This window comes from Bemisia tabaci, unplaced genomic scaffold, assembly GCF_918797505.1.
Source record: "Bemisia tabaci unplaced genomic scaffold, PGI_BMITA_v3".
NCBI lineage: Eukaryota > Metazoa > Arthropoda > Insecta > Hemiptera > Aleyrodidae > Bemisia > Bemisia tabaci.
In genome coordinates this window covers 53,412-79,768 of record NW_027311743.1, presented here as the reverse complement: position 1 = coordinate 79,768, position 26,357 = coordinate 53,412, and the positions used below count along the sequence as shown (strand labels likewise).

The window sequence follows — 26,357 nt, the reverse complement described above, 5'->3', positions numbered from 1 at the left end:
ATAAACATATATTAACTGTCAACAATCCTATCATGAGGGCAATGAACCCCAATGACATGATTTAACATGAGAATGACGTCCCTACCTATGCATCTTTACACTTTTAAAACTAACCTCAATTTCTGTGTTCAGGAAGTTGAAAATAGGTATTCAGTTTTCACCTTCTTTTAATTGACATGAAAACCACATGACTCACATGTCCCTTTTGTATTCTAATATTTTCTTTTTTCCTGCCCTGGCCCATCATACAAATAAAGAATAGCAAAGAAAAAAGGTGTGAGAGAAAATACAAAATTATGAATACTTATTCATGATAAAAAAAGAACTATATGCATATAAATTAGTTTTAAGCCCCAGAGTGAGAATAAAAATAAAAGTGTTACTTTCAGTAAAATTTGTTGCTTTATCTCTTTCCTTAAGTGTTTGGATGAAGGTGTAACAAGATGCGTAGGTTACTTCTATATTTTCATTAATACATTCCACATTTTTTTTATTTAAAAGAAAAATCTACCTACTGCCTGATCGAAGTTAAACTGTTCCAATAAAACATTTTAGGGTGCTCCATTTTCTGTGCTTTATGCGACTAATTATATTTATCCTAAGTGTGCAGCACTAAGAGCTAAATGTAACAGTTGGAAATAGTGTGAGATAATATTTAAGCCTTAAACAGCTATTTATTGCTACTTACTTTTTTCGCTCTCTGCACCTTTTTTACTTGTATCCACTCTCTTTTTAACCGGCTGTCCAGGACTCTTTGCGGTTGGTGCGGCTGAATTTTTATCTTTCAAATCATCTTTAGACTTTTTGGTTGACAGACTACTTTTAAGTCGTGAGGGAGCTGTAGTGGTTAAGGTGGCTAAAAACAAAATAGAGCTAAATAGCAGCTAGCAACTAAAAAAAATTATAACAGAAAAAAATAACTATGGAAAAATATAGGATACAGTATGATACAGTAGGTAATTGCATTTGCGTTTCTTCGCTGTGAGGGATAGTAGGTACATGAATGGAATTGAATGGTGCTTTTGCAAATTATTCAAGTCAAGAATATATTATATCTAAAACGCAATCATATTAAATAAACGATGAAAGACTAAATAAAAGGACGTGGGGCAGTCTGCAGAGCATAAGAGTTTTAAAAATCAAATTTTTTGGGTGCTAATTTTACCGGAAAAAGGACAAAATTGTCCATATTTTTACATGCATTTCCTAGACTGGATGAGGGAACATTGGGCTGATGATAGAAAAGAATGCTCCTTTCCTCACCCACTGCTGGACTCTAATCTTTCCAAGTAATGACATTGTTAACACGTTAATTTTTTAACAAAGTCTTGTCTGCAAATCTTAAAAAATTCTTGCCACAGACTTATGAGAGAACCAGTGTAAAAGTGATACAGAATGATTTTCAGCCTGGAATTTCTCGTAGTTGGCACACAGAATATATGATTTTTGTAAATCCCTCTGTATTCTGTGCAAGTCCTTTAAAAGACCGTTGAAACACTTGCTTTTTCTGAAGTGTTTTTTTTTTCCATAATTTGATCAGAATTAGGTTTTTCAACAATTTTAAAAATTTTATTGTGAATATAAGTGAGAGAACGCTTGTTACAGCATACCAAGAAAGAAATATGTTTGTTCCTCAGGGACAGTAGTCAAGCCATTTCAAAATATTTACTCTTTAGAATGGATGAGGATCTCTAATATTTAGAAACCATTTTGTTTTTGATCAATACTGAAACTTAAGAGACAAATTCACCTGAAGAGTCGTAAAAGTATTATGTATTCGCTCCAAATTTTAAAGTATCAAATAATGACTATCAAGCATGATGGGGAAACAGTATGAAGATTAGACGTGTCCAACGCCCTGCAAGCTAATGATGACTACAGATAAATCTGATGGTTCTCTTGATAATGAAGATTGAAAAACTTCAAAAACTGATTTTTGGGATCGCATGCAATGTTTGATAAGCTCAGCGTATTCTAAAAAACTTGATCCAACTATCGAGACCCCTCTAGAAATAACTGAACTTACAGTATGTCGCTTGATGTAAGTAAGGTTGCATAAAGAGTGGAAAAGGGGTTTCATTTTTACTGTAAAAAGGCAATTTTACACCCAAAAAAAAAAAAAACTATTCTTTACTGAAACTGTCATTCAATTTTTCATGAATTTCTGTGAAATTTGAAATGGAATTTACAAAATAGAGTGAGTATATAAGGAAGCAAGAATGGAAATGTCTCTTTACCGTAATCTAAAATTGACTAATACAGCCTAATCAAAAGACTCAAAAGGAAATGATTACATCAGCTACAGCTACTGCTTCAATTGTAAGAATTGATTTAATGCATCTTTTGTGACAGAATACATTTTAATCAAGACATACAATGAGAATGACATGACTAAAACTAGCCGAATGAGCTTCACAAGGGCTAGTTTTAAAGCTTATAAGTTACTCTTTAAGGTTCTACAAATCGCATTTTGTAAGCTTTATTTTTTCTGCTTACACAAGAACCAGTTCCATTACTTTTGGGAAAACCTATATGGTGCAGATTTTAGCAAAAAAGTAGACTAATATTTCATGTCGTTACCTAACTGCAAACCCATTGAATATACTCTGAACATCTTCTTTAATACGAAGTAGTATAGGCTGAAAATATTGCTTAACAACCACATCGAATATAATTTCAATTCGGCTCCCACTGTAACAAGGGTGCTCAAGTTTGCTGTAAGCAGTAGGAAAACTAAAAAGGTCAGAAGCAACTGCTTTTCATTTTGTTCAAATTGATTGCAAAATAAGTTAGCAACATCTATTAGTTGGATACTTCCAGATTTTACAAAGGCGATCCTCAAAATTAATCCTATGACTTACTTGAAGTTGCGCTTCACTATCTATAAAGAATACTAGCAGAAAAGACCTCAGTTGCAAGCAGTGAAAGGAATGCTAGCGGTGTAACTTCTATATTTAATACTCCTAGGATTTCAAATAAGTGGAAATTGATTTAACCCTGAAGGAATTAGGTTCCAAAAACTTGATAGGATTAGTGAATTGTGAATGATTTGTTCTGTGAAATGATGATTAATTACTTAGTGATTGATAACCGGTATAAAGCTGCTTGTAAAAATGTCAGCACTCTTGTGTCTCCTATTTTTGAAGCTTGCCCCATTTATCATGATTTACTCAATTTCCACTGATTCTTCAAAGCTTCAAAGCTAGGGATTGAAAGTAGGGGGCCTGCATTAAAATTTCAAAATACCATTGGAGTTTCAGATAAAAAAATTCATCCCAACAAAAATCTGAGGTGATTTTCTCCTAACTATCCTTCGCATGCGCAAAAAGAGCGAAAAATACACAGTACGCTTATTTCTTATGGCAACTGAGAAAAAACGTCTGACGCACTACACCGACTGAGCTTCAAGACAGCAGTGTACAGGCTGCGCTTCAAACAAATACCAGCTCCCAACTAGTGACTATTATAATAACATACGAGCTTTAGATGCAAAATTTGAAGAAAAAAAAAAAATTACATCGATAAAAATTTATTGACTGATGGTCAGTCCGTGATGTTGCTCGGGAAGAAGCTAATTTTACAGAGGTAAATAAAAAAGGAGCTCATACACATAACAGCAAGTCAAAATGCAACTTGAAAGAGTAGAGGTTAAGCTGATTGACTTGACTAACAGTGTCGGAGAAGTGATAAACTTACTTGGACGTTTGGCTTCTGAATGAGGTTTCGCACTTTTGGCATTTGCTTGTGGTACTGGGGAACGAGGTGTTTTCCTTGGAGATTTTGTTTCACTAATACCTGGATCAACAGATTTTGAGCGCCCTGTAAAAAATTGAAAGTTTATCAGATGAAGAGACAGACACAAGCAAAGACATGTTTTAACAGTGATCAAAATCAGACTTTCATATTAAATGTTTCCGCTATCCAAACAGTGCAAATTTTGACTGTGGTGGAGACTAATTCATGGTATTTCCCAAAAACTTCCTTAGTGGTCATAAACAATTTTAAAAATTTCTGACAGGCAGCCTGTGACATGCTTTTATTTAACTGTTGTAAGTCTTTCAGGGGACAAAGTTTCAACAACATTCAACATGCATGCAACATTTTTTCCAGTTCAGCAAAATCTCTTTCCCAAAGACAATCACAGAAGTCTTTTCTTCTCCTTTTTAGTATATTTTCTGATGAAGATGCACTATTTTTAAGTTAATTGGTTTTGATTAATCAATGCTTTCACCTGCTGCTGAGCGAATATGTAATTTGGCAGCATTATCCCTAGTTCCTCGCACTCTGGATTGACTCCTTTCCTCCTGCAATTGAAAAAAAATCACTGCATTAAAGTTGCAAATTAGCAGCATCAATATGAAGCATCCGTGAAGACCACTGAAGATGACCTATTTCCTATTTAACGAGGATCAAGTTTTTATGAGCGAACTGATTTACATCATTCAATATTTGATAAATTTGATAGTTCTACCCAGAACAAGAAGACTGTTTTGATGCTGATTGTTTGGCAGGGATTTATAGAGGCAGCAAAATTAGATGGCTACATTTTGAACAACGTAACCACTAAACTAGTCTATTTCTGTTGATTTCAATTCAGCTTCAGTTTACTGATGAAAGCAGAGGTTGCTACCACTTAATTGCTGTTGCACTATATCTTGGCTAATCATACCATGACAGAATTATGTCCTTTTTTGAAAAAACAAAAAAAAAACTACCGTAAAATATCAATGTTTTTTTCAGGATTCATCATCGCCTGCTGTGTACCATAGTCTTTCTTGAAAACTCTCATGTACGATTGCTAAAAAATATTAAAAAAAATAGCCCCTTAAATTATAACGTTAACCCTGGGATACCCTATCACTGGGTGTCATGGGTCAGAATTAACTTATTGTTTGTTCATCATTTGTTCTTCCTAGCAATATATTTAAATTCACAGTCATTTATTTACTAATTTATTTCCTTCTGCCAAAAGTATTGTCTATCTATGAAGAATGTTGAGTATCTCTCCGTTTAAACAATGCACATAATTTTTCTGGATGAACAGGTATGCTCTGTAAGAATTTGAGATGAGTAGAGACAAACCAATGTACTACTGTAGGTACTTCACTGTGAGAAACATTTGATTTGCTTTCTTATAGCAGTTCAAATGCATGTTACACACAATACATTACCTTATTATGGGTAACAGATCTATCACGTTGATGTGGTGTGGTTGTTCTTGACCATGCCGTTCTTGTGGGCCAAACTTTTTTGGGAGCTTTCTCTTCTTTTACACCAGATCTACATCAACATGGAAAAAAATCATGAAATTATTCACTCCTACTACACCTCAGTTACATTAAAAGTAGCAAAGCAATGTTTATAATAACCTAGGGGAGGGGAGATGCAGATAAAAAATAATGAGAAAAACACTGTGGATACTTTACAATTCAAAAAAATCAGTCATCAGAGGTTCAAATTATTGTTAAATTCAGGTTAAAAAAAATCAAGCCGTTAAAACGCTCATCAAAATTCCTACTTATAGATAAGATGTCCAGAGGATACCCGGCAAAGTTCTGTCTTTCAAAAAATAAGCTAGCTAGCTAGGGATTATATCTCGAACTCTTTTGAAAAATTAACTTGAAAACTAACAATTGCGACTGCAAGGTTGACTCATTTAGTCAAAACTTTGCATGACTATGGTAATTTGAGAAAAAAACAACTGGACTATCAACCACTTTGAACAGAAATAATTATCTGGGCAGATGCACTCCTTAAAATCAATGTCATCAGTACATTTTACCTGAAACAATACAGGAAAACTAAAATTAAGCAGCAACACTGTTGGATTGCCATCCGACTGAAAATACTAAGTACCCAAGTAGCATTTTTCAACAGGAAAATCGGTATATATTGCAATTTTATCGGCGATAAAATCTATAGGATCACCAACATCTGAGCCATTATCCTCGATCTTATCGGGATAAAATTGCAATTTTATCGCCAGGCAATTTATCACGATATTTTCGGGAAAAAAATGGTGATAAATTGCGATTTAATCTCGATTTTATCGACGAAAATTGATCGTGGTTTTATCAAGCAAAAAATTGCGATGTGTAGCGATTTAATCGCCATAAGTCGCAATTTTTGGTGCGATAATATCTCAGTATACTGCCACCTATATAATCGCGATAACTAACCAATAAAATCACTATTTATCGCGATCACTGCTACTTGGGTAGGAGGAGTCGGACAGAGTCTCCAACCTTCCTAAGACAGGAATATTTCTTTCAAGCAAAGAAGTGATAAGTGCAGTTTGCGCTACAGTTTGTGGGTAATTTTGGCTTCTTTTTTGCCAGAATGCTGTTATTTGTTCATTTCTTTGTTTTCTTACATTACTAGTTCCTTCTGACTAGACTTGGTTCATTTAATGACAATAAAAGCGCAATTAGAATCTTTACCTTGGAGTCGTTGATGCTAATGACAAGGCTAAGAGAGAGCTGCGACACTGTACTTGCTCCCATAGATGCCTGCTATCTGTTTCTGATTCATTTAATAACTCCACGCCCCATCCTCGGTGCTTGTATTCATCAGCTTTCTGCCTTAACTCTAAAACCTCCTTGTACCATGTTGAGTCAGTGGGAATGCTAACTTCAGTTTGTTTTTCATCAGATGCTTCCTTTTGAAGGAAACGACCTCCAACATAATCATAATGAGAGAACGGACGAAACTTTTTCTTGTACTCAGTTTTGTATTCCCTGCAAGAATGACATTAATAAGATGTTAAAGGATATAATGATCTGCTTCAAAAGTGCTTTTTCATATGTACGTCAGTTGCCAAAAGACCTTCAAAAAGACTGGTGCATAAGGTTTAAGCGGTGGCAGAGCACCATAGATTTCTGTTAAGCAACATGTAGGTACGTGAGGACCTTTCCGATCAAACAGTATACAACAATGTCAGCATTGCTAGAATTGTGCTTACCTCTAACTGTTTAGCTGGTAGAGAACTTCATGTCACGCTCTGCAATTTGTCACAATTTTCTTCCGATTTTCCGAAACATTTTGGTTATGATGTAACTAAATACATATCATATCCAAAAATATTGCAAAATAATTGCAAATTTATATTCGACTTACTACAATACTGTTCCCTGAATAAGAATCTTATTCTTCCTTTCTGCTCCATTCCCTCAAATTCACATTCTTAACATTGATGCAAGTATGCCCCTTATTAGGTCGTTTAATGAGAGATACATACATGAGAGTCCCTCTCACAGCGCTCTTTGGCACTCTGCGACCCCTAATCGCCACAAAACTTGGTTCTCCCACAAGTCATCAGGGAGTTGGCACTCCCTCACCTCATCCAAAAACCCCAGTCGCCACCCTTTCACCAGGCGTCCCACGAGGAACCCAATCAAGCATTTTCTTTTGGCAGCCTCTCTTCCAATTCACTTTAATTTAATGAGAGATACACACCACTAAATTACATACAATATTTGCTCTTAATTAAGAAACTTCGGAGGTAACTAGGTTTAATTGATAGCAAGACACAATTCATACCTTAAATCTTCATTTTTACTTTCAGTCACTGGTGGTTCTGCTTCTGATTGTCCTGAAAAAAAGAAGAAATTAGTAAATTAGGTGCCAAAATATAGTAGAAAATGACTGTGTGACTCTATTGACCCAAAACATCTTGAATGTGTCACTGCAAAGAGTAGGCTGTTTATTTAATGGCTTTCCCTCCAATCTCTAGATTGTTATTAGACACATGCACATACTTACTAGTAATTGGACCGCGTTAAACAGAAAGGAACCAAGCCACATCAGCTATTGCCAAATTTAATTGGGCAATTTAATTTTTTACATGAAAACGGTTGTGCAGATTTTTGTACAAATTTCAGTGAATTTTCTCCACAATGCAAAGCAAATTCCTTAAAAATTTCAAAGGAATCTGCACAAACGTTCTCTCGTAAAAAATAAAATGTCCTTGTTAAATTTGGCAATAGCTGATGTGGCTTGGTTTCTTTCTGTTTAACGCGGTCCAATTAGGCCTGCGACAGCACTGGCAAACATGAGCAGCATATTTTCCAGATGCCCACTTCTATTCTTATAAAATTTAAATTGCTTCCAGGAGTTCAATACTTGGAAATTAAGAGTGGTTTTCACATCAAAATGATGCAGAGGTAGCCCCTCCACGCTGAGGTACAGTGATCTCAATTTTTTCTCCTACCTGAAGGCACACTTTTTATTGACTATGTAACAATTTGTCTTCGAATGATTATTTTCCGTTGACTAACTTTACCATTCCAGTGTCAAAAAATCATGAGGTTTTGCAAATAAAACTAGTGCAGACAACACTGGGTGAATCACCTTCTTAATGTCATACTTGAACGATCATTTAAGTATGTTGTTATCTCGAGGTGTCAACACTCGGGTGGAATATGTCAACCTGTATCAGTTTCTGCAAGGCTGAGGACACCTACCCTACTGTTCCAAAATTCATCTCTTGCAGACAGATCACCATTTGAATGCTCACCTACCTGCTCACACACTTCAATGTTTTCACTCACATACGAATTAATCCAAATTTTGAAAAGTGCAAATGCCTCATTTAAAAAAGGCAATGAAGAAATCAGGCGAACTACTGATAAAACGGGCTATTAAATTATACTACGTAAGGTACATCGATTTAATTTGATAATCAAGTATAAAATTTGAAATTTAGTAACAATTTCATATGTACCATGCGTGAGATGAGAACCTCAAAATGTTTGTTTGTTTACATGATGCAGTGCTTCCACTTTTTCTAACTGAAGAATTTTCTTGGTATTGAATACCTAGGACCAATGATCATGATCGCAACTATGGTTATTAAAATTCCGTTCTTAATCATTTTCCTCCATTACAAGTGCAGTATGAGATATTTCATAGTATCAAAGACATAAGACGGATTTAATGACTCTTTATTATTTTTCTCCAGAGTGAATAACCTGTCATTCCAGAAGAGCGCCAATGTCAAATGTGCGCCGTTTCTCCAATTCTTGCATAATTCTACTCCAAATTTCCATTACAATATCCCTCACAGTTTGTTGCCTCATTACTTATTACTTAAATTTTTCTAAATGGAGGACGGAGGAACGCAAGAGAAGTTCATACTCCAAATATTGCTTTTTTAAGAAAACGACCGATAAAATTTTGGTTTTGGTTTACGAATATTACATTATTAGGAAATATAAGAATGCATTTTCAAACTTTGAGTTGTTCTTTTTACGGGTGAAATTCGCTGAATGAAGGGTTATGTTAAAGAATTAAGAGAAATATAAAAGCAAAAGTGAGGTCTTTTTTTCGTGGCATAAAAATTCTCTTGGTTGGGGTAAACTTATTTTAGGTGCATTTCCGCAGTGAATCTCAGTGGCGGTATATTTCCTGCGGGGATCTGAATGCATTAAAACTGGCAGGCAAAAATTAAGTACTTTTACAGTACTTTTTCAGTGCCTTTCCAAAAAATTCATTATCTCGTAACCAGAAAAAATTCAGCACTTTTTGGTACCTTTAAGTTGATTGTTGACTTGAGTTCCTATTATTTAGTGACATTTCTTACCATTTATTGATATGTAATTCTTCTATAAAAATTATCTATTTGCTAAATACAATCATAGCTAGAGCAGACTCAAACTTCGCTGTCAAATCTGCAATAGCGGCGAAGGAAAACCGTCAAGGCCAGCGTGGACGCTGATTTGATATTAATCTTCCATCGAATTCCTACGGCGCAACGATACAACTACTCGATCTCTCCGGAATGCGCGAGGTATCACGCCACAATTGAAGGCGTTTTCGAAACTGCCAACTTTCCATATCGGGATTCTAGTGTCGCATAAATAGGGTGTCTACTAAAACCGGCTGGCAAATATTAAGTACTTTTACGGTACTTTTTCAGTGCCTCTCCAAAAAAATTCAGTACCTCATGAGCAGAAAAATCCGTACTTTTTGGTATCTTGAAGAGACGAATTTGAAAACTGTCAAACTTCACGCGCAAATTGCGAGAAAAATGACGTTGCCAGAAAATTCGAAGCTCATTGGTGGCCTAAAGATCAACTGGCTTTGCAATCTCGATCGAGTGGGAAAATATACTGCACTAAAAATCATTGAGCAATGGATAATTGCATATTTGCCGTGCTGTTTTAAAAAACACCCGTGGCATGAAGCAATAAATTCCGGACCTTCGTAGAGAATGGCCGTACTTTTTCAGTACCAAGTTTAGCGAACATTGTAGCACCATGTCCAAAAGGTAGCAGCACTTCAAATTTTCCGGTGTAGGGAATGTAGCAGGTGCTAGAAATAATGTAAAAGTTTTTGGTAAGCTTTCATTTTATTGATAAAATTTGACCGAAGCTATTCGAAGCAAGCGCTTCATCGTCAGGATCACAAAGTAGTATTAATTACAATTATTACCACTTTCTGAAATTAAGTTATGGCCTTTGTAATCAATACTTTGTGACCCTGACGATGAAGCGCTTGCTTCGAAAAGCTTCGGTCAAATTTTATCAATAAAATGTAAGTTTTCCAAAAAATGTTACAGTATTTCTAGCACTTGGCTACATTCCACATAGCGAAAAAATTTTCAGTACTTCCGGACTTTCCGCACAAGTAGACGCACTCATTATGAATTTTGAAAACTGAGCCGTTAAACAAAAATAGGAGGGTAGACAGTTTTAAAATCGAGGTAACATTGTTTTTAGGTGTTTTTTAGCCACCGCCTCCTGGACGCAGGCCGCAGAGTTATAAAGATTTGCATGCATTTCAGCGACTAAATGCCACGGAAATTTTGTATCTCTGCGCCTCAGAACCTCAATTATTATCTCAGACTTAAGAGAAGGCAGCCGATGAACCTTCAATTGGCTGTGTATGCAACATCGACATCCCTCGTGCACGAATAGTTGTATGCAATCGTTACCCCAACATCAGGTGCTTTTCTTAGCCAGGATTTCGATGATCAATGTCGAAAAACGCGTATTTATTTTATTTTTTTTTTTAAAAAAAAAAAAAAATGAGGACAAATAGAAGAAAATGTCATCGGTTAGGCTTCCTACATTTCCCATGGAATAGTGGACATAGCTGAAATCCTTCTGAAAATAAGATAAGAATAATGTAGTTCCTTCGGAAAATACACTAAAAAACGAGGCTGAAGAGGTAGTCCGAAGTACAAAAACGTCCAAAATCAAAAAAGTCCATGTCTAAAACAAGTCCAAATATCTGGAATGTCTACTGGCGGTATTATGCCCAAAAACAAAAGTTTCCAAATGAGAAATAATTTGACAAAGTGGCAACATTAGGAGTCTGGAAACTTTCTACATCAATATCCATTGGTATCCAGCGGTATCAAGAATTTAAAGATGAGGATGATATTACACGATATCCTAGGGGAATAGCCTATTATAATCGAGTTAGCAACGAGCTGAAAGACGAAAGTGATGAGGAAGTAGGAAGAATTTCTACCAACAGGTAAATGGTAATATTAATTTTGACCAGACATTTGGGCATTTTTAATTTTGGCCATGGTACCGCTACTGGAAGTTTCAGGTACTTGGACATTTTTTACTTATGGATTTTTCTTATATTAGACCCTGGTAAAAATTGGCGATAAGAGCTGCGTTTCAAAATACCATAGAAGTTCTTATAGCCGACTGAAGAAGGCGATAGAAAAATCATACGGCTGGCTATAGAAAGTGGAAAAAATCATACGGCCGGGCTACACGAAGTGATAAAAAAGTATACTGCCGGGCTATAGTTCCTATCGCCGGGCTTTACACTTTATCGCCTGGCTGTTGCTTTTTCGCCATCGACTATGAAAGACTATAAGAAATGGTGTAGAAATTCGTGTGCTTTGAAAATCCTTAAGTTTTCTACGGAATCACCTTAATATTTACAAAACGCACATTATATTTTCCGTTACTACATATTTTTTTCATCAATTGAAATGAGAATAATCCATACAGAGTGTGCAAACATTTCAAAGTCATGAGTTGAAAAAGGCTGACTCCACGCACGAGATTGAATATTAGAGGCTAACACAAAGCCGAGCGGCGGCACGCTGGCGCCTTCAAACCTAACAGGGATACTTCACGCATTGCGCAATGCGTGAAGTATCCCTGTTAGGTTTGTAGGCGCCGGTGCTCGTTTCGAGCTGGCTGCCCGCCCGCCGCGGCCGTACCAAGGCGCTTGAAGCAACTATTTCACACCAGAGGTATTGCACAGTATCATACGAAATTGAAGGCGCTCCAACATATTAAGAATGGCAGGCATCCTTCAAAAGTACGGAGCTTTCCTCGCAAAATACATCAAGATACTACGGCCCAAAAAGAGAGAGGTAGTTCAAAAACTCACCAAGTCCTAGAATCCGTAATTAGTAACGTTTAGCATACACTTTATCGCCAAGCTGTTGCTTAGTCGCCATCGGCTATAAAAGGCTGTAAGAAATTGTGTTGCCGGCTTGGAACACAGATTCTACTGCCAATTTTTACCAGGGAACATTTTTTCACTCTGGACATTTGTTTTTGGACATTTTGACCTATCACTGCTTAAGAGTCAAAAAATTACCGTCTTTCCTATCGACTTCGGCGTTCTTTTTCCTGTGAACGGGCGCTATGTTTGATTGGTTGGCCTTGATGGTTCCCATGGAGATGGATTTACGCGGGGGGCCGAGTCCTGCTTCGGGGACGACCATGCCAGCCGGCGGCTTCCCATTGGACAAGTGTTCCTCGCCCTCTCTCGGCCAGGCAAACTGCAGTCTGTACTCTGTGCTGATCTTCGCTACTGCGTTCCTGAACGCGGCTGAAGCAGGGCCATTTGTACGTTCGTGTTTCTAAACAACAAAATCAACAAAAAAAAATACGTTAGAAAATACAGTAGAACTACAATTCGGAACATTCAGACGCATTAAGAGCCCTGGTAGCAGTGACCTTGAGAAAAGCAATTTTCAAAAAGTACATCCACGAGTCAGGGTTGCCACAGAATTTAGAAAATGAAATTCCCTGACATTTCCTTGATTTCCCTGACACGTTTTGGTGGAATTCCCTGACATTTGAAGATGTGACGAATGGCTAAGAAGGCATAATTGAAAATAGTTTTCAGGCAAAATTTTTTTATCAAAATCTCAAACCCATTCTAGAAAGAAAATGAAAGTGATTTAACGAGTTTTCCCTGGCATTTTCGTCATTTTCCCTGAAATTTCCCGGTTCTCCCTGACTTTTTAAAATTCTCTGACATTTTCCGGTTTTCCCTGACTTCGGCAACCCTGATGAGTGCTACCACCTTAAAAAGAGCTTCTAGTGACTATAAGTATGAACCCTGAAAGCAGCAATACCCATTCAAAAAGTGCAGGGATTTTGCTGTTTTCGGATTGTAGCCCACGTAATATCGTATTTATTTCAACAAGAAAGTTCTGGGCGCCAACAGTCCACATTGCGATCCGGCGATACTGCCTGGATAATCGCTGAGGATCTTCTTATGCATTTGAAATTCCTAGACGATGTTTTGTTTGTACAAGGAGAGAAAGTATTTTTGTTATTTTGTTTTCACTTCATGGACTCGCTTTTTTATTCATCTTTTGTTGAAAAACTATTCGTACATCTGGAAAAAGTTGCAAACTAAGTTCAGATTTGACAAAATTTCTTAGTTTCAGTCTGATGGACCTACCTGGGTTGCATGAAAAAAATTAAATTTTAAATTGATAACGCATTGACATTTTTCATAAGGAACGCAATAAAAAAGCAGTATTGTTCAAGATTCATCTACGTAGAAATCGAGTAAAATCCATGGGTTAAAATAATAAATGATTGAAACACATCATTAAAATACAAGAGGGCTACTTAATCTTAAATTTTTAAATTAACTACTAATGCCTATTCCAAAAACTGATTCAGGTGATAAACATAAAAAAAGTATTTAAACGAGGTACTAAAAAGAACGAAATTGAAAAGGTGAATGTGTCCAAACTGATGAGAAAACTCTAAAATCAATGTGAGCATCTAGATATATGGGTTATTTAGGCATCTAATTAACTTGGTTATATCCACTATTTCTAAAAATAATGCAGGCGGCATCAATACAGTACCTACAGTGCTCTTTCATAAAAAGTAATTAATGTTTAAATATTCTAAGGTTTTTGTGTAACACTTTAATTAATATCAACGGAGATTACCCATACATCCAATAAAATTTTTTTAAAAATATTAAAAAAAAAAAAAAATGAGAGCTTCTGAGACGCACAGAATTAATATTTATGATTGGAGGCAATGAGAAGAACTTGGCGATTCACTTTTTCAGTATAGCAACAGTAAAAAATAGCCGAGAGTTTCTTTGAAATTGAGGATCTCCGCAATGAAGAATTTTTTGAGTCGTAAATAAGGATAAAAAAGTGTTGAAATGATATGATAATTCATGGAAAAAGACAAAAACACTTGGAAACGATCGGACTGAATGCATTGCAATGCATAGTTGCAAAAAAGTAGGTAGCTAACAATTATTTAATTCTGAAAAAATAAAGGAAATAGTGGTGCACTCTTCTGTTCTAATTTTGGAGAAATAAGTTCATGGTATTAGAGAAATATTACCAAGCATTTTTTGAGTGGGCTTACGAATATTATGTTTTTAAAAGCAGATTATCTAAAAAGATGTTGCAACATTGCTTTGAGCTCGTTGAACTCCAAAAGTCACAGGCGATATAAAAGAAAATAAAGGGCATGAGACAAAACAACTAGCGAACGATGAGTTATAATAATAATAATAAAAATTACTGTTCAGATACATCAAACCCTTAAAATAATGACACAAGACTTTGAGAAAAGCGTAGAACACATGAACAGCAGAAAAAAATTATGGATATCAAAATAAAAATAGTATAAATGAGTACAATTAGCTACCGAATCCGCAAATGGAACTAAGGTACCACGACCGATAGTCAATGCGTCTGAAACTAATGCCCATCCCCGTTTTGATCATATTCATGCTGTTTTTCTATGTCCCATGTTTTCCCTCTGAAAAAAGAGTTTTTTTTTGTTTTTTTTTTTTTGAGGTTTTTTCTTCCTCAAATGAGATGAATTTCTAGTTTGAGCGCTTTCCGAATTTTTAGAGCGAAAGGGGGCATCTTGATTAGCCTCTATGAACCTTGAAACGATCCTTTTAGGTAATGGAATCCAGCATTCCGCAGCGGACCAAAATAACAAAAGAGAGAAAAGAATTCAGAGTAAAGAGAATAGTTTAGGCCTTAAACAAGGCTTAGGGTACATTCAAAATCCAAATTCATGAGGGTAGAAATTTTTCCGGAAAATTCGCTGTGTTTATACGAGGAGGAAATGTAACATCACACATTAAAATCATTCAAGCGGTCAGGCATTTCAATTTTCACGGCCAGAATTACCGGCATTTCCAGAAGCTTTCCCCAAAATCCCTCTGTTAATCCATGAGTTTTCCCGGAGAATATTGTGTACCCTCTGTTTTTCGGGTTGCCTGAGCCATGTTTCAAGTAAAAATGGATATTTCACGGTCGATGAGGTGGTTTCTGAAGTGGATTTTCATCAGATCCCGGCCGCCACCATGTAGGGCTCAGGTTTTTCATCGTTTTTTAAAATTTTTCCTGTAACATTTCCGACTGAAAATGACTCAGTTTTGAGTCGAAACATCGCGGTTTTGTTTTTTTCTTTTTTATAATTGTGTATTTTAGCCATGTTTCCCGTTTTTCCCCTTGTTTTTCTACTGTTACCATTGTCTCGGGCTACTCTATAAAAATTTGTATCTACGGTTTCTGAAAGGCGATGTTTTTTGTGCTGCCGAAGAATAAGCTGGGAACGAAGAGGGAACTAAAACTGAAGAACAAGGGTAAGCATCTGATAATTTTATTACAAGACCAACGAAAGGGATAACTCGAGGCGCACATGCTATTAAGCGTATAACGGGCAGCCGCCGGCAACAGCGAGAAAATACTATGCTCCCGCTCAAAGCAAAAACTTAGTCAGACCCAAACAAGACCCTCCGAATGTTTTCCTGACAAAATGCTCGATTGCGAGAGTACCTTCCACTCGTTCATTATCAGGGTGTCTACCAGCTATAAAAAACCAAAATTTGGGACTTTCGGGGACTCTTAGGGGTGTTTTTTCAAGAAAATCGGGGACTTTTTTTCCCGAAATAGAAACAGAAAGAGAGCTAGTTAGAGCGTTAAAAGGCGTATTTCATACAACTAATTTTACAATTCATGTTGAACCGATGAAAGCATACGAAAAACCAAGCAACACTTCGGTTTTTCTATTCCTGGTTATACTGTGCCGCCGCGCGGCGGCGGGAAAATTTGAAAATGCCGGTGTACAGGACGATATTTCTCAATTTTTGGGGACCTGAACAAGGAAATTGGGGACTTTCGGGGATATCGGGGACACCCTTCCAAAATCGGGGATATCGGGAATATCGGGGACACCCTTCCAAAATCGGACATAATCGGGGATATCGGGGACTTTTGGGGACCGGTAGACACCCTAATTATGAGTTTTCAGTGGTCACAGTCATTCTTAAAATACAAAATATGGATGAACACTGAAGTATTTTTGTATTCAACAGTTTGTCAGTGAAAAAATTGAAGGATTCAGCATGGGGTGACTTGGTTCTTTCCTTGGACGGCAGTATGGAAAGGACAGCCAATCTTCACGCCAAATCTTGGGCTCATATCCTCTTACAGTAGCTGGCTCTTCGATGAGGAGGTCCTAAGTTCGATCCCCGCTACGCGATCAGAGTTTGATGTTCTCAAACTACGGTTGTCTGGGGCTGATTGTCGAGTAGGGACCGAGAGGCTGTGGCTGTGAGCAAGGGCATCTTATCGAATATGGAAAGGGGTTGCGGTACTGCCAACTTTCGCAGATTATCGCCTACAGTCTGATTGTTTAAGGTTATAGACAAAACGATAGACGAAGAAGACAAAAAGGATATGGGGGGATTCTATGTGAGTGGTTCCTATGGACTAACAAGGGGAGTCTACGAAGTGACATCCTGGGATTGGGTTCATTTTGCTTGTACATGAAGAAGAGACAAATCTAAGGTTGACGTATTTTTTTTAGCCGCCACCTCCCAACCGTTCTCGAGATATCGATTTTTGAAGTTATGATTTTTGCACGTTTCCGCGCGGAGTTCCGGCGAGTCAACTGAGCGCCAGCAACCTGCACGAAGCGCGTTTCCTATCAGCGCTGCAGACCGGTTCACCTTATCAACTGGTCCGTGGCCGAGTGGTAGAGTGTTCGCCTACCGTTCCATCGGTCGCGGGTTCGAGTCCCGCTGCGTGCCGTAGCTTTTAGGGTACGCCTCAACGCATTTTTACAAGTTTTCTTTATTTTTATCACACACCAAGGGGTCCGCCCCCTGGCCGCTACGCAGCCCAACCCCCGGGGCGAAAAGGCCCGCTTCGCGGCAAGCGAAATCATCGAAATCGACCGTTGACGGTTGCAAATTCAGAGTAAGGAAAAAGTCATTAAGGATATTGTGTAGTGGGAAATATTTATTTGAAACATCATTTTATCATTCAATTAAAATTATTTACCCAGTAACCGTCAACGGTCGATTTCTATGATTTCGCTTGTCGCGAAGCGGACCTTTTCGCCCCGGGGGTTGGGCCGCGTAGCGGCCAGGGGGCGGACCCCTTGGTGTGTGATAAAAATAAAGAAAACTTGTAAAAATGCATCGCGGCGTGCCCCAAAAGCTACGGCACGAAGCGGGACTTGAACCCGCGACCGATAGTTCGGTAGGCGAGCACTCTACCACTCGTCCACGGACCAGTTGATAAGGAGGACCGGTCTGCAACGCTGATAGGAAACGCGCTTCGTGCAGGTTGCCGGCGCTCAGTTGACTCGCCGGAACTCCGCGCGGAAACGTGCAAAAATCGTAACTTTAAAAATCGATATCTCGAGAACGGTTGGGAGGTGGCGGCTAAAAAAAAATACGTCAACCTTAGATTTGTCTCTTCTTCATGTACAAGCAAAATGAACCCAATCCCAGGATGTCACTTCGTAGACTCCCCTTGTAAGATGGACTGATTGGAGGTATTTCTGTTAAACGGATATGAGTGCCAAATTGAGTTCCTTTTGAGGATTTTAGAATCCCGGATAGCGCGTTCTGTCAGGCAGAACTGAGCGCCATGGAAAAGCATTGCGAGTATAGGACGGAATCGAGCATCGCGTTCAGCAACATCACGCCAATCCAAGCCCGCCTCTCCCTATAGCCCTGGATAGACGATCAAATTCCCGAACCAATTCCGATCAAAGTGTCGGGAGTCATCAGTCTTAAACTCATTAATTTGCTTAATTTCAAAATGAAAACTTGGCAGAAATGTTTCCTGTGGCAGAAAATGATGAATGGTGGCACTCCATTCTGATCTTACTTTGAACAAATAAGAGCGGCCCGTCAAAATTTGATGGTAGATGGTGACCGTCAGTCATCAAAAATATACACTTTGATCGGAATTGGTTCGGAATTTGATCGTCTATCCAGGGCCTCCGGCGCTTAGTTCCGTTTGATAGAAATACGTCCAATTACAGGGTCTCTCGTGGGTTGCCATTAGTTAGTTTGCTCTGCCTCCTTTGTCCATTTCAATCACCCGCCTCCACCAATATAATCCCTTCATAGCCCTTTTCTCCTTTTTGTCTAAAGCTTCGTCTGTGGATTTCAAGAATGGGCCCGGAGTCTAGTGAAGAATCCTACGAAAATTAGCTTTTGCAGGCCTGTCGCTATGGGATATTGGTTGTGAAGACGGGTTGTCCTCTCCAGGCTTTGTCTAGGGGTTCGGGTACTCGAGAATGGGTTGGGAGAAGGTGGTGAGAAGGCCTACCGCTCCTTCGTCCGAGTCGTTGCGGAGGATGAGACGGGTGCGCGCTCTACCGCGACCGTAGCGCAACCTAAACGTGGCGTTCGGGGGACCCTCGGACCTGCTCCTTCGCGAGGATCCGGCCGCCTTCAGCTTGGCCCCGCCTCGCTCTTCCGACTAGAACAAGTTCAAAACATTCCGCCCGTTCTCAACATGTTCTCAACATGTCTCACTTCAGCACGAGGCCGGGGCCGGGGCCCAACACCAACTTGTACAATGTTCATGTGCACTAATTGCACACCGAGTAAAAACACTTCAAACACATTTCCTTCCTCACTTCACTTACCTCTCAAAATATCCGTCAATTGACAGAGATTTAGCAAAACTCACTACAAATTGATCCGCTCTGAACAATGGAGTGGCGTGATTTGCGATGTATCGATTGATATGCCGGTTAAAACTATGGAAAAAGATCGAATATCAGGGCATTCGCGACGAACACCATAATAATCGATTCTTTACCATTGCTTCAAATGGTATAAAGTCGATAGTCGATTATACAGCCGACTGAAATGCAAGGAGGCGAAGCAAATGCCCCCCTCAAATGATGCTCCTGGAATCAACGCATTAAAAGCTCAGAAAACGAATGTAGATTAGCACACACTTCATCCACCCATTTCGCGACGAGGAAACGCTGATTTTCATGTAATTATTGAAATAGCCATATTATCTTTGTGAGTCATACCCTTGCTAGATGATCATGACCACGTAGTGTAAGTAAAACCGTGAGCGAAAATTTCCTTCGATCAAAATTGAAACATTTGAATGTATCGATTCCAAGACGGGGCAACAAAATGCTCAGTTTGAACTGAGCAATTTCGCCAACGGGGCGTCACATCTACGCCACTTGCCTCTAAGCGATAGACAAAGAAGAGGAAGGGAAAATGGAGCGGTCCTATTGGTTAAAACGAGTGGTTGTTATGGACAAATGAGGAAAATGATGGACTGAATGGGGTCTCTCGTTGGTATCTGATAGTTAGTCTATAACTTACCCGCAAGCTGATTATTGAAATCGATGAACAAAGCATTAGACACAGAATACATAGGGAGTGTGGAGCGGCCATATTAGTCAAAAAGAGTGGTTCCTATAGACCATCGCCATCAGCCGCTTCCAAAAATAGGATGGCTCTATTTTCGTTTTGTCTGTATTCTCTATCCCTTTGTCCATCAATTTCAATAATCAGCGCGGCTGTGATATGCAAAATCGATGATGGGTGACATGAAAGTCCCAGTCAGCTAATATTTCCCTCTTATACACTGGCACAACAATGCATCTCGACATCTTCCGCGGGTGAGGGAGGGGGGCCAGGGGCCGCTGTCCCCGACGCGCTACGTCCCTTTTTCACTTAACTGCAGCGATATCCCTTTGAGGACCCGTCCATTTCGCTTCCATCAGGGCGGTCTTTTTTCAGAGATAAAAGGCAGATTCCCTCTCGCGTCCCGTAGCTCCCGTATAATACTGCCGTGCTATGGAAAAACGCCGTATGAGCCTTCGAACGTTGCCACGTTTCCTCCGATAAAAACCGAAATTACTGAGAAAATTGTGAATTTTGTTTTCCGAAAATTTCAGATAATTTTGTACGCAATTTAAGCTAAATATCTGAAAATTCCAAGGAAAAATATGCATGAATGTTGTCAAAAATACATGTTTCATCGAGGGAAATTTGGCAACTCTCGAATGTTCATACGGCGTTCTTCCTTAGCACGGCAGAATATCCAAGGACCTTACTCGGAAGTTAGCATGAGAATATTTTCCATAAAGAGGATGCGTGGCAGTGGCGAGGCGGTAAAGATCGATTATCGATGTTTCCCCAATTAAAAGTATGGTAAAGAATCGATTATTGAAGTGTTCCTTGCGAACACCCTGTCTATCGATCCTTTTCCATAGGTTTAAGTGGCAAATCAATCGATATGATCGTAAAGCACGCAACGCGACTGATCGGTGTCCCCGGAGAAGGCATGACCGCCTTTCTTTGTCCGTCTTCTGCGCGTTTATTCAAGTCTTGTCTCTACCTCATTTTTCCTCCTTGATACTCCTGGTGCGCCCGCAAAATTGATTCTCTTTTGACTCTGACATTATCTGAAAATCACAGGAATCCCAACTTGGGGAGCTTAGAGGATAAATCCCCGGTTCCTAGACGGAGGGACGTAATTCCATTCCAATGCTGCAAAATTGATTTTTTAAAAAAAATTCAATGGTTTACGAAGATATGATCGTGCGATTTCTGACCAAAAATTTGCATATGTTTTGCTTGGACCTAATCAGAGGAGAGATCCTTGACAATTCCAGTCAGGTGCGCCCAAAATTTTCTGAGTAAAAATACAATTTGCGATGGGAAATTCTACAGAGTTGAATTGAGGACTTGATGAAGGACAAGACGCAGAAGTGCGGTTTTTGAAAACTAGTCCTAATACCAATTCTGTGAAAAATACACTCCCAAATTCCAAGACGTCGCAGATGCCGCAGTTGCCGGCAATTCGCAAACGGCATCGCCCCAACTCGTCAAATTACAAAACTCGCATCGACATAGTATAGAAGTGCATTAGTAAATAAGCTTCGAATGCTGGAGCGCTATCCGAATCCTGTGATACTCGCCGTTTAGTTTAGTTGCCTATCCGACCCAAACCAAACTGAAGTCACCGATTTCACTGCACGCCCTCGCGAGTGAGCTATCACCTCACTGACAGCATAAAGCAGAGCATTGAGAGCTCACGCTTCGCGTCATCGCGCCTTCAATTTTTCGGACGCAGCACGGACGTCCATCAAGTATCTCTGCGCCGTCGTTGACGCGCATCCTTTCCCTCCCTTTATTTCCATTTTGTGTTTGTTTCCGTTTGTCTTATTCGTAATGGTGCTTCAAGCACTACGTGAGTAACACAGCCTAAGATAGGAGAGATTTGTTCGGGCCTCTGTTTTTAACTTTTCTCCCAAATTTGAGCTAAACCTCATTGGCAGCATAAAGCAGAGCAGTGAGAGCTCACGCTTCGCGTCATCGCGCCTTCAATTTTTCGGACGCAGCATGGACGTCCATCAAGTACGAATAGTTGTATCTCTGCGCCGTCGTTGACGCGCATCCTTTCCCTCGCTTTATTTCCATTTTGTGTTTGTTTGCGTTTGTCTTATTCGTAATGTGCTTCAAACTAGTAGCATAGAGCAGAGCATTGCGAGTTCACGACTCACGCCATCGCGTCTTACATTTTTCATATGCAATGTGGACATCCATCTTGCGCGAATAGTTGTATCGCGTTTACACTTTAGATGTCTCTTATTTTTGAATTTCGAGATAAATTAAGTTAAGTTTGCCCGAGATATTCTATGGTATGTCCAAATCAATAGTCATATTTGAAAAGGAAGAAATATGTTTAAAGGTCTCTCAAGAGGTCTATAAAGTGTGCGTATGTCTAAAAATCGAACCTACCATCGCTTCTAAGGGAGTTACACATAGCGAAGGAAGGAGGGGGATGAGAAAGCGCCTGTATGATAACAAAAAGGTGAAAATTTCACAGAAAAGTGTGTACGCTTCAGAAAGTACTTCTTGGACCTCTATTGACCACTATCATGCGTAAAAGCACCTTTCTTTACTCCTAACTCTCTCTTCTTCCGTTCATTTAAGAAATTTTCCGCAAATATTCTGGGTCGTAATTTTTTTTCACTTCTTATTTTGCTATTTGTCAGAGGGGCGCGTTTTCGGCGCGCCAAGGAGTCGTATCTGCCAATGGCAGAATGCCCTTATGGCCAGTCCGAACCTGGGTCCTGATAAAAAAGGCACACATATCATTTTTTTAAGCAGGATACCGTGCTGAATTAGGAAAACACATCCTCGATCCAAAATAATCAACTTTAAATTTTAGTTTTTTGGAGGTCAAATCGGACAGTTTTCGTAGAATTGCCCGAATATCGACAGGAGGTATGTATTCTCGATATAAGTGAAATTAGGTGAATCCCTCTCCTCTCGACAAACGGCATGGAAACCCATAGAATCCCTACCTAGAGCGGGTAAGCCATCCCACCGCAGATACCCCGGCTTTTGAGAATCTCCCGAAGGATTGAATTACGAAGCGGACCACGTTGACATGCAGTGCTGAGAAAATTGATTTTTCCGATCGTCACTGACGGACATTTCCGGAGGATCCCGGAGACATCGGCAACGCCGGGGATGAAGCACGAAAGTCGCGTCAAGTGGAACGGCACACGGTGCGACGACCGAGAAATCAGGTTAAGACCTTGGCAAATTCACACGAGCTCCCTTTCCTCGCCTTTGCTCCAATGTTGTCGACCAGCATAGAATTTCCCGTTAATGTTGTCGACTAACGTAGAATTTCCCGTTAATGTTGTCGACTAACGTAGAATTTCCCGTTAATGTTGTCGACTGACATAGAATTTCCCGTTAATGTTGTCGACTGACATAGAATTTCCCGTTAATGTTGTCGACTGACATAGAATTTCCCGTTAATGTTGTCGACTGACATAGAATTTCCCGTTAATGTTGTCGACTGACATAGAATTTCCCGTTTTTCCAAAGGCACCAACATTTCCGCTGAAACAAGCACACGAGGGAGTCCACTAGTCCGGAAAAAGTACCCGTTTTTTAAGGGCAGTCCGGAAGTACTAAAGAAGCGCGGAAATTCCGCAAAAAAGTCTGGAATTATTCCCTCATACCACGCGTGGTTTTTAATAAAGCCTGTCTTGAATGCAATCCCTTGCGCGTTGATTCTTAGAGTAGTATTTGCCTCCAAGATCGCAGTTGTGCAGTCAGTTAATCCTCAAGCCACCAATGAAATTTTGCGGCTACTATTTTTGTCGCAATTCAGTCGAGAATGTCAAATTTCGAAAGGTTTCGAACTCTGTCAAATGGAGGTACTGAAAAATTACTGAATTTTTCTATTGAGGAAGTACTGAATTCTTTGGGAATGTACTAAAAAATGAGGGGCTCTGGCAGGATCGCTATCAGTGGCGGTTGGGTGTCGCAGAGCGCACAGAAGCGCTCTACGAAGATGACTAAAAATATTTGAATGTATCTCACTCAAATTTCCATATTTTAAAAAAGTTGGTGTTGAAAGTGAGTAATACGCCTATTTGTGTGATTAGAGTGGAGTTAGTTGTGAAGTACACATAAAACCTCATTGTATGCATCTTTAAACTATCTGCTTGCGCAACGTTTGGCATTTTTTATGATTCTAAGATCTCAATGAAGCCTCCAATGGCTGAGCCAACCAGTAGGAGATCCTCCAATGACCATACTCTCCCCATAAAGGTATTCAAATTCGATAGAGTGCGAAAAAATCCATCAACTTGAACTAAAAATTGGTCCACATTCGATGGGATTGAAAATAAGATAGCGATCGTAATGTGCTCCTAAACGTATAGCAGGTGAATTTGATAGCATTGTCTGTCGATGAGGTCACTTCTTTTGCCAAAGCTTTTCTTATCTTAAGACTACCGCCATGTCCTCGTACAGGAGAAAGATTCGCATCCAGGCGGGAAAAAATAAACCAAAACATTCACTGTAGAAAGGTAAACCAATCATTTCCTCAGCATTCGCTGTAGAATATTAATGTTGATAATTTTTCCAAATTTTCACCGTTCAGATTTAGACATATCAGAAAAGGACCGTCCGTGCTGGTGACTTAAGGAAGTCGTTTACCGGTCGGGGTTTTGTATCGGAGCAAGTATTAACTTTTCCCATTGTGCTACGTGGTATCGGTTCATAAACCTCGCCTCCTTATCAGCACTCAAGCAGCTTGCATTGTTCGGAAAAGTGCATATTTTACATGAATTTATGCACGTTTATTTCAGCAGTAAACGCATCTCTAATGCAATTATTTCAATTTCTATTGGATCCCAACGTTTAGAAACAGGTTTGTAGAAAAACTGTATGTCTTAGCAATGCATAAATGAGAAATAAAGGATTCTCTGCATGGAACATTAAGGAAAACATTCAGAGGTATCCATGGTAGTATCCAAAGTATCTGAAAGTTTCTGCGAACATTACTAATTTTGTTTAAAAAAAAAAAAAAAAAATTAAAGAGAATACCCGTTCACGCTTAAATGCTCATGAAATTAGCGCCGTAGGTCAAGACGTTTAGTTAAAAATGCCCTTTTGAAGTCGCCAATCCCATTCAGCCCCTAACTTTTGACGGATAAGCCCTAAGGTCCCCCCCCCCCCAAACGGCATTTATCATGTTCTTTTGTTGAAAGGATGAATCTGTACAAATAAAGGAAAGCATAGTCTTTAATAACTCTTCCTTGTTTACTTTTCAATGGAGATTTTTGCAATTTTGACATGTCGCTCAGATTCGGTAGAAAAGTTAAAAAAGAGGCCCAAACCCATCTCTCCCACATTCAGCTGTGTTACTCACACGTAGTGCTTGAAGCACCATTACGAATAAGTCAAACGGAAGCAAACACAATATGGAAATACAGCGAGGGAAAGGATGCGCGTTTACGACGGCGCAGAGATACAACTATTCGTACTTGATGGACGTCCGTGCTGCATCCGAAAAATTGAAGGCGCGCAATGACGCGAAGCGTGAGCTTTCAATGCTCTGCTATATGCTGTCAAGAGGTGTCGCTCAGACTCGGCAGAAAGTTTAAAAAAAGGCCCGAATACGCCTTTTCTGTCTTCGGCTGTGTTGATACTCGTTCTTTCTTCTTTTTTCAGGTTCTTGTCTGATTCTCTTTTAGGATGGATTTGCAGACCACGTCTTAAGCTCGTGTGAACCGCAGCACTGGCTCGATTCTTCTGGAAATAATGGTGCTTGGATGCGTATGGTGGCTTTAATTTTTTATGTTTCCTTTAATTTCAGAAGTCTGTCGGTTACTTCAATACGTTCAATTGTACAATTATTACTCTGTACGATTCATAAACTTTGAACCTGAAAATAGCGTAAACTTGTTCTGTGTCAAAGGTTGGGCAAACTTTTATAGCTTTACCAGCTTCCTTCTGAATTTTTAACGAATTGTCAACGTGTTTTTGCATATTCCAAAGAACTGAAAAATGGAGGATTCGATGCGAAAAAGTGAACATTTACACGAACTTACTAACTACTAAGAGGCTTTAGTGGCGCTCGCCTCTCATCGAATGACGAGGCGTGAATTATCAACTATCGAAACCATCCCATTTGAAGCTGAGATAAAGAATCGATTATTAGCGTGTTCGCGGCAAAGACCCTATTTATCGATCCATTTCCATTGGTTCAAATGGTAGATAAATCAATATATCGCAAAGCACGCGACACCACAGACCCTGATAAGCGATCCTTTTCCATAGATTTATATCGCAAATCAATCGATTCATCGCAAAACACGAAATGCCATTTCTTGTGTCGAACACAGCCGCTAATTCGCAGTTGCGACGATGTCGGCGTCGAAAGAAGAGGACCCATTCTTGCCAGTTTGCTCTGAAAAATCACCACTTTCTCCCATTATAACTAGGGTAAAATATGCATATTTGATGGCACAGCCTGACAAACTTAAAAA

The 26,357-nt window shown here is 39.2% G+C and overlaps 1 protein-coding gene across 4 annotated transcripts in view; it reads right to left on the bottom strand.

Annotated features, from left to right (window-relative positions):
* LOC109035981 (uncharacterized) overlaps positions 1-26,357 on the bottom strand; it is a 52,150-nt gene that overhangs the window by 14,911 nt on the left and 10,882 nt on the right. For 3 of the 4 annotated variants that reach the window (XM_072305734.1, XM_072305731.1, XM_072305732.1), the window contains exons 2-8: positions 12,577-12,841; positions 7,540-7,591; positions 6,441-6,737; positions 5,172-5,280; positions 4,232-4,304; positions 3,697-3,819; positions 689-856 (exon numbers count right to left, since the gene is read on the bottom strand). In XM_072305734.1, coding sequence (XP_072161835.1) covers positions 689-856; positions 3,697-3,819; positions 4,232-4,304; positions 5,172-5,280; positions 6,441-6,737; positions 7,540-7,591; positions 12,577-12,841 — 1,087 coding nt within the window. The remainder of the gene's footprint in view (positions 1-688; positions 857-3,696; positions 3,820-4,231; positions 4,305-5,171; positions 5,281-6,440; positions 6,738-7,539; positions 7,592-12,576; positions 12,842-26,357) is intronic. The other variant, XM_072305733.1, reaches the window with a different exon arrangement.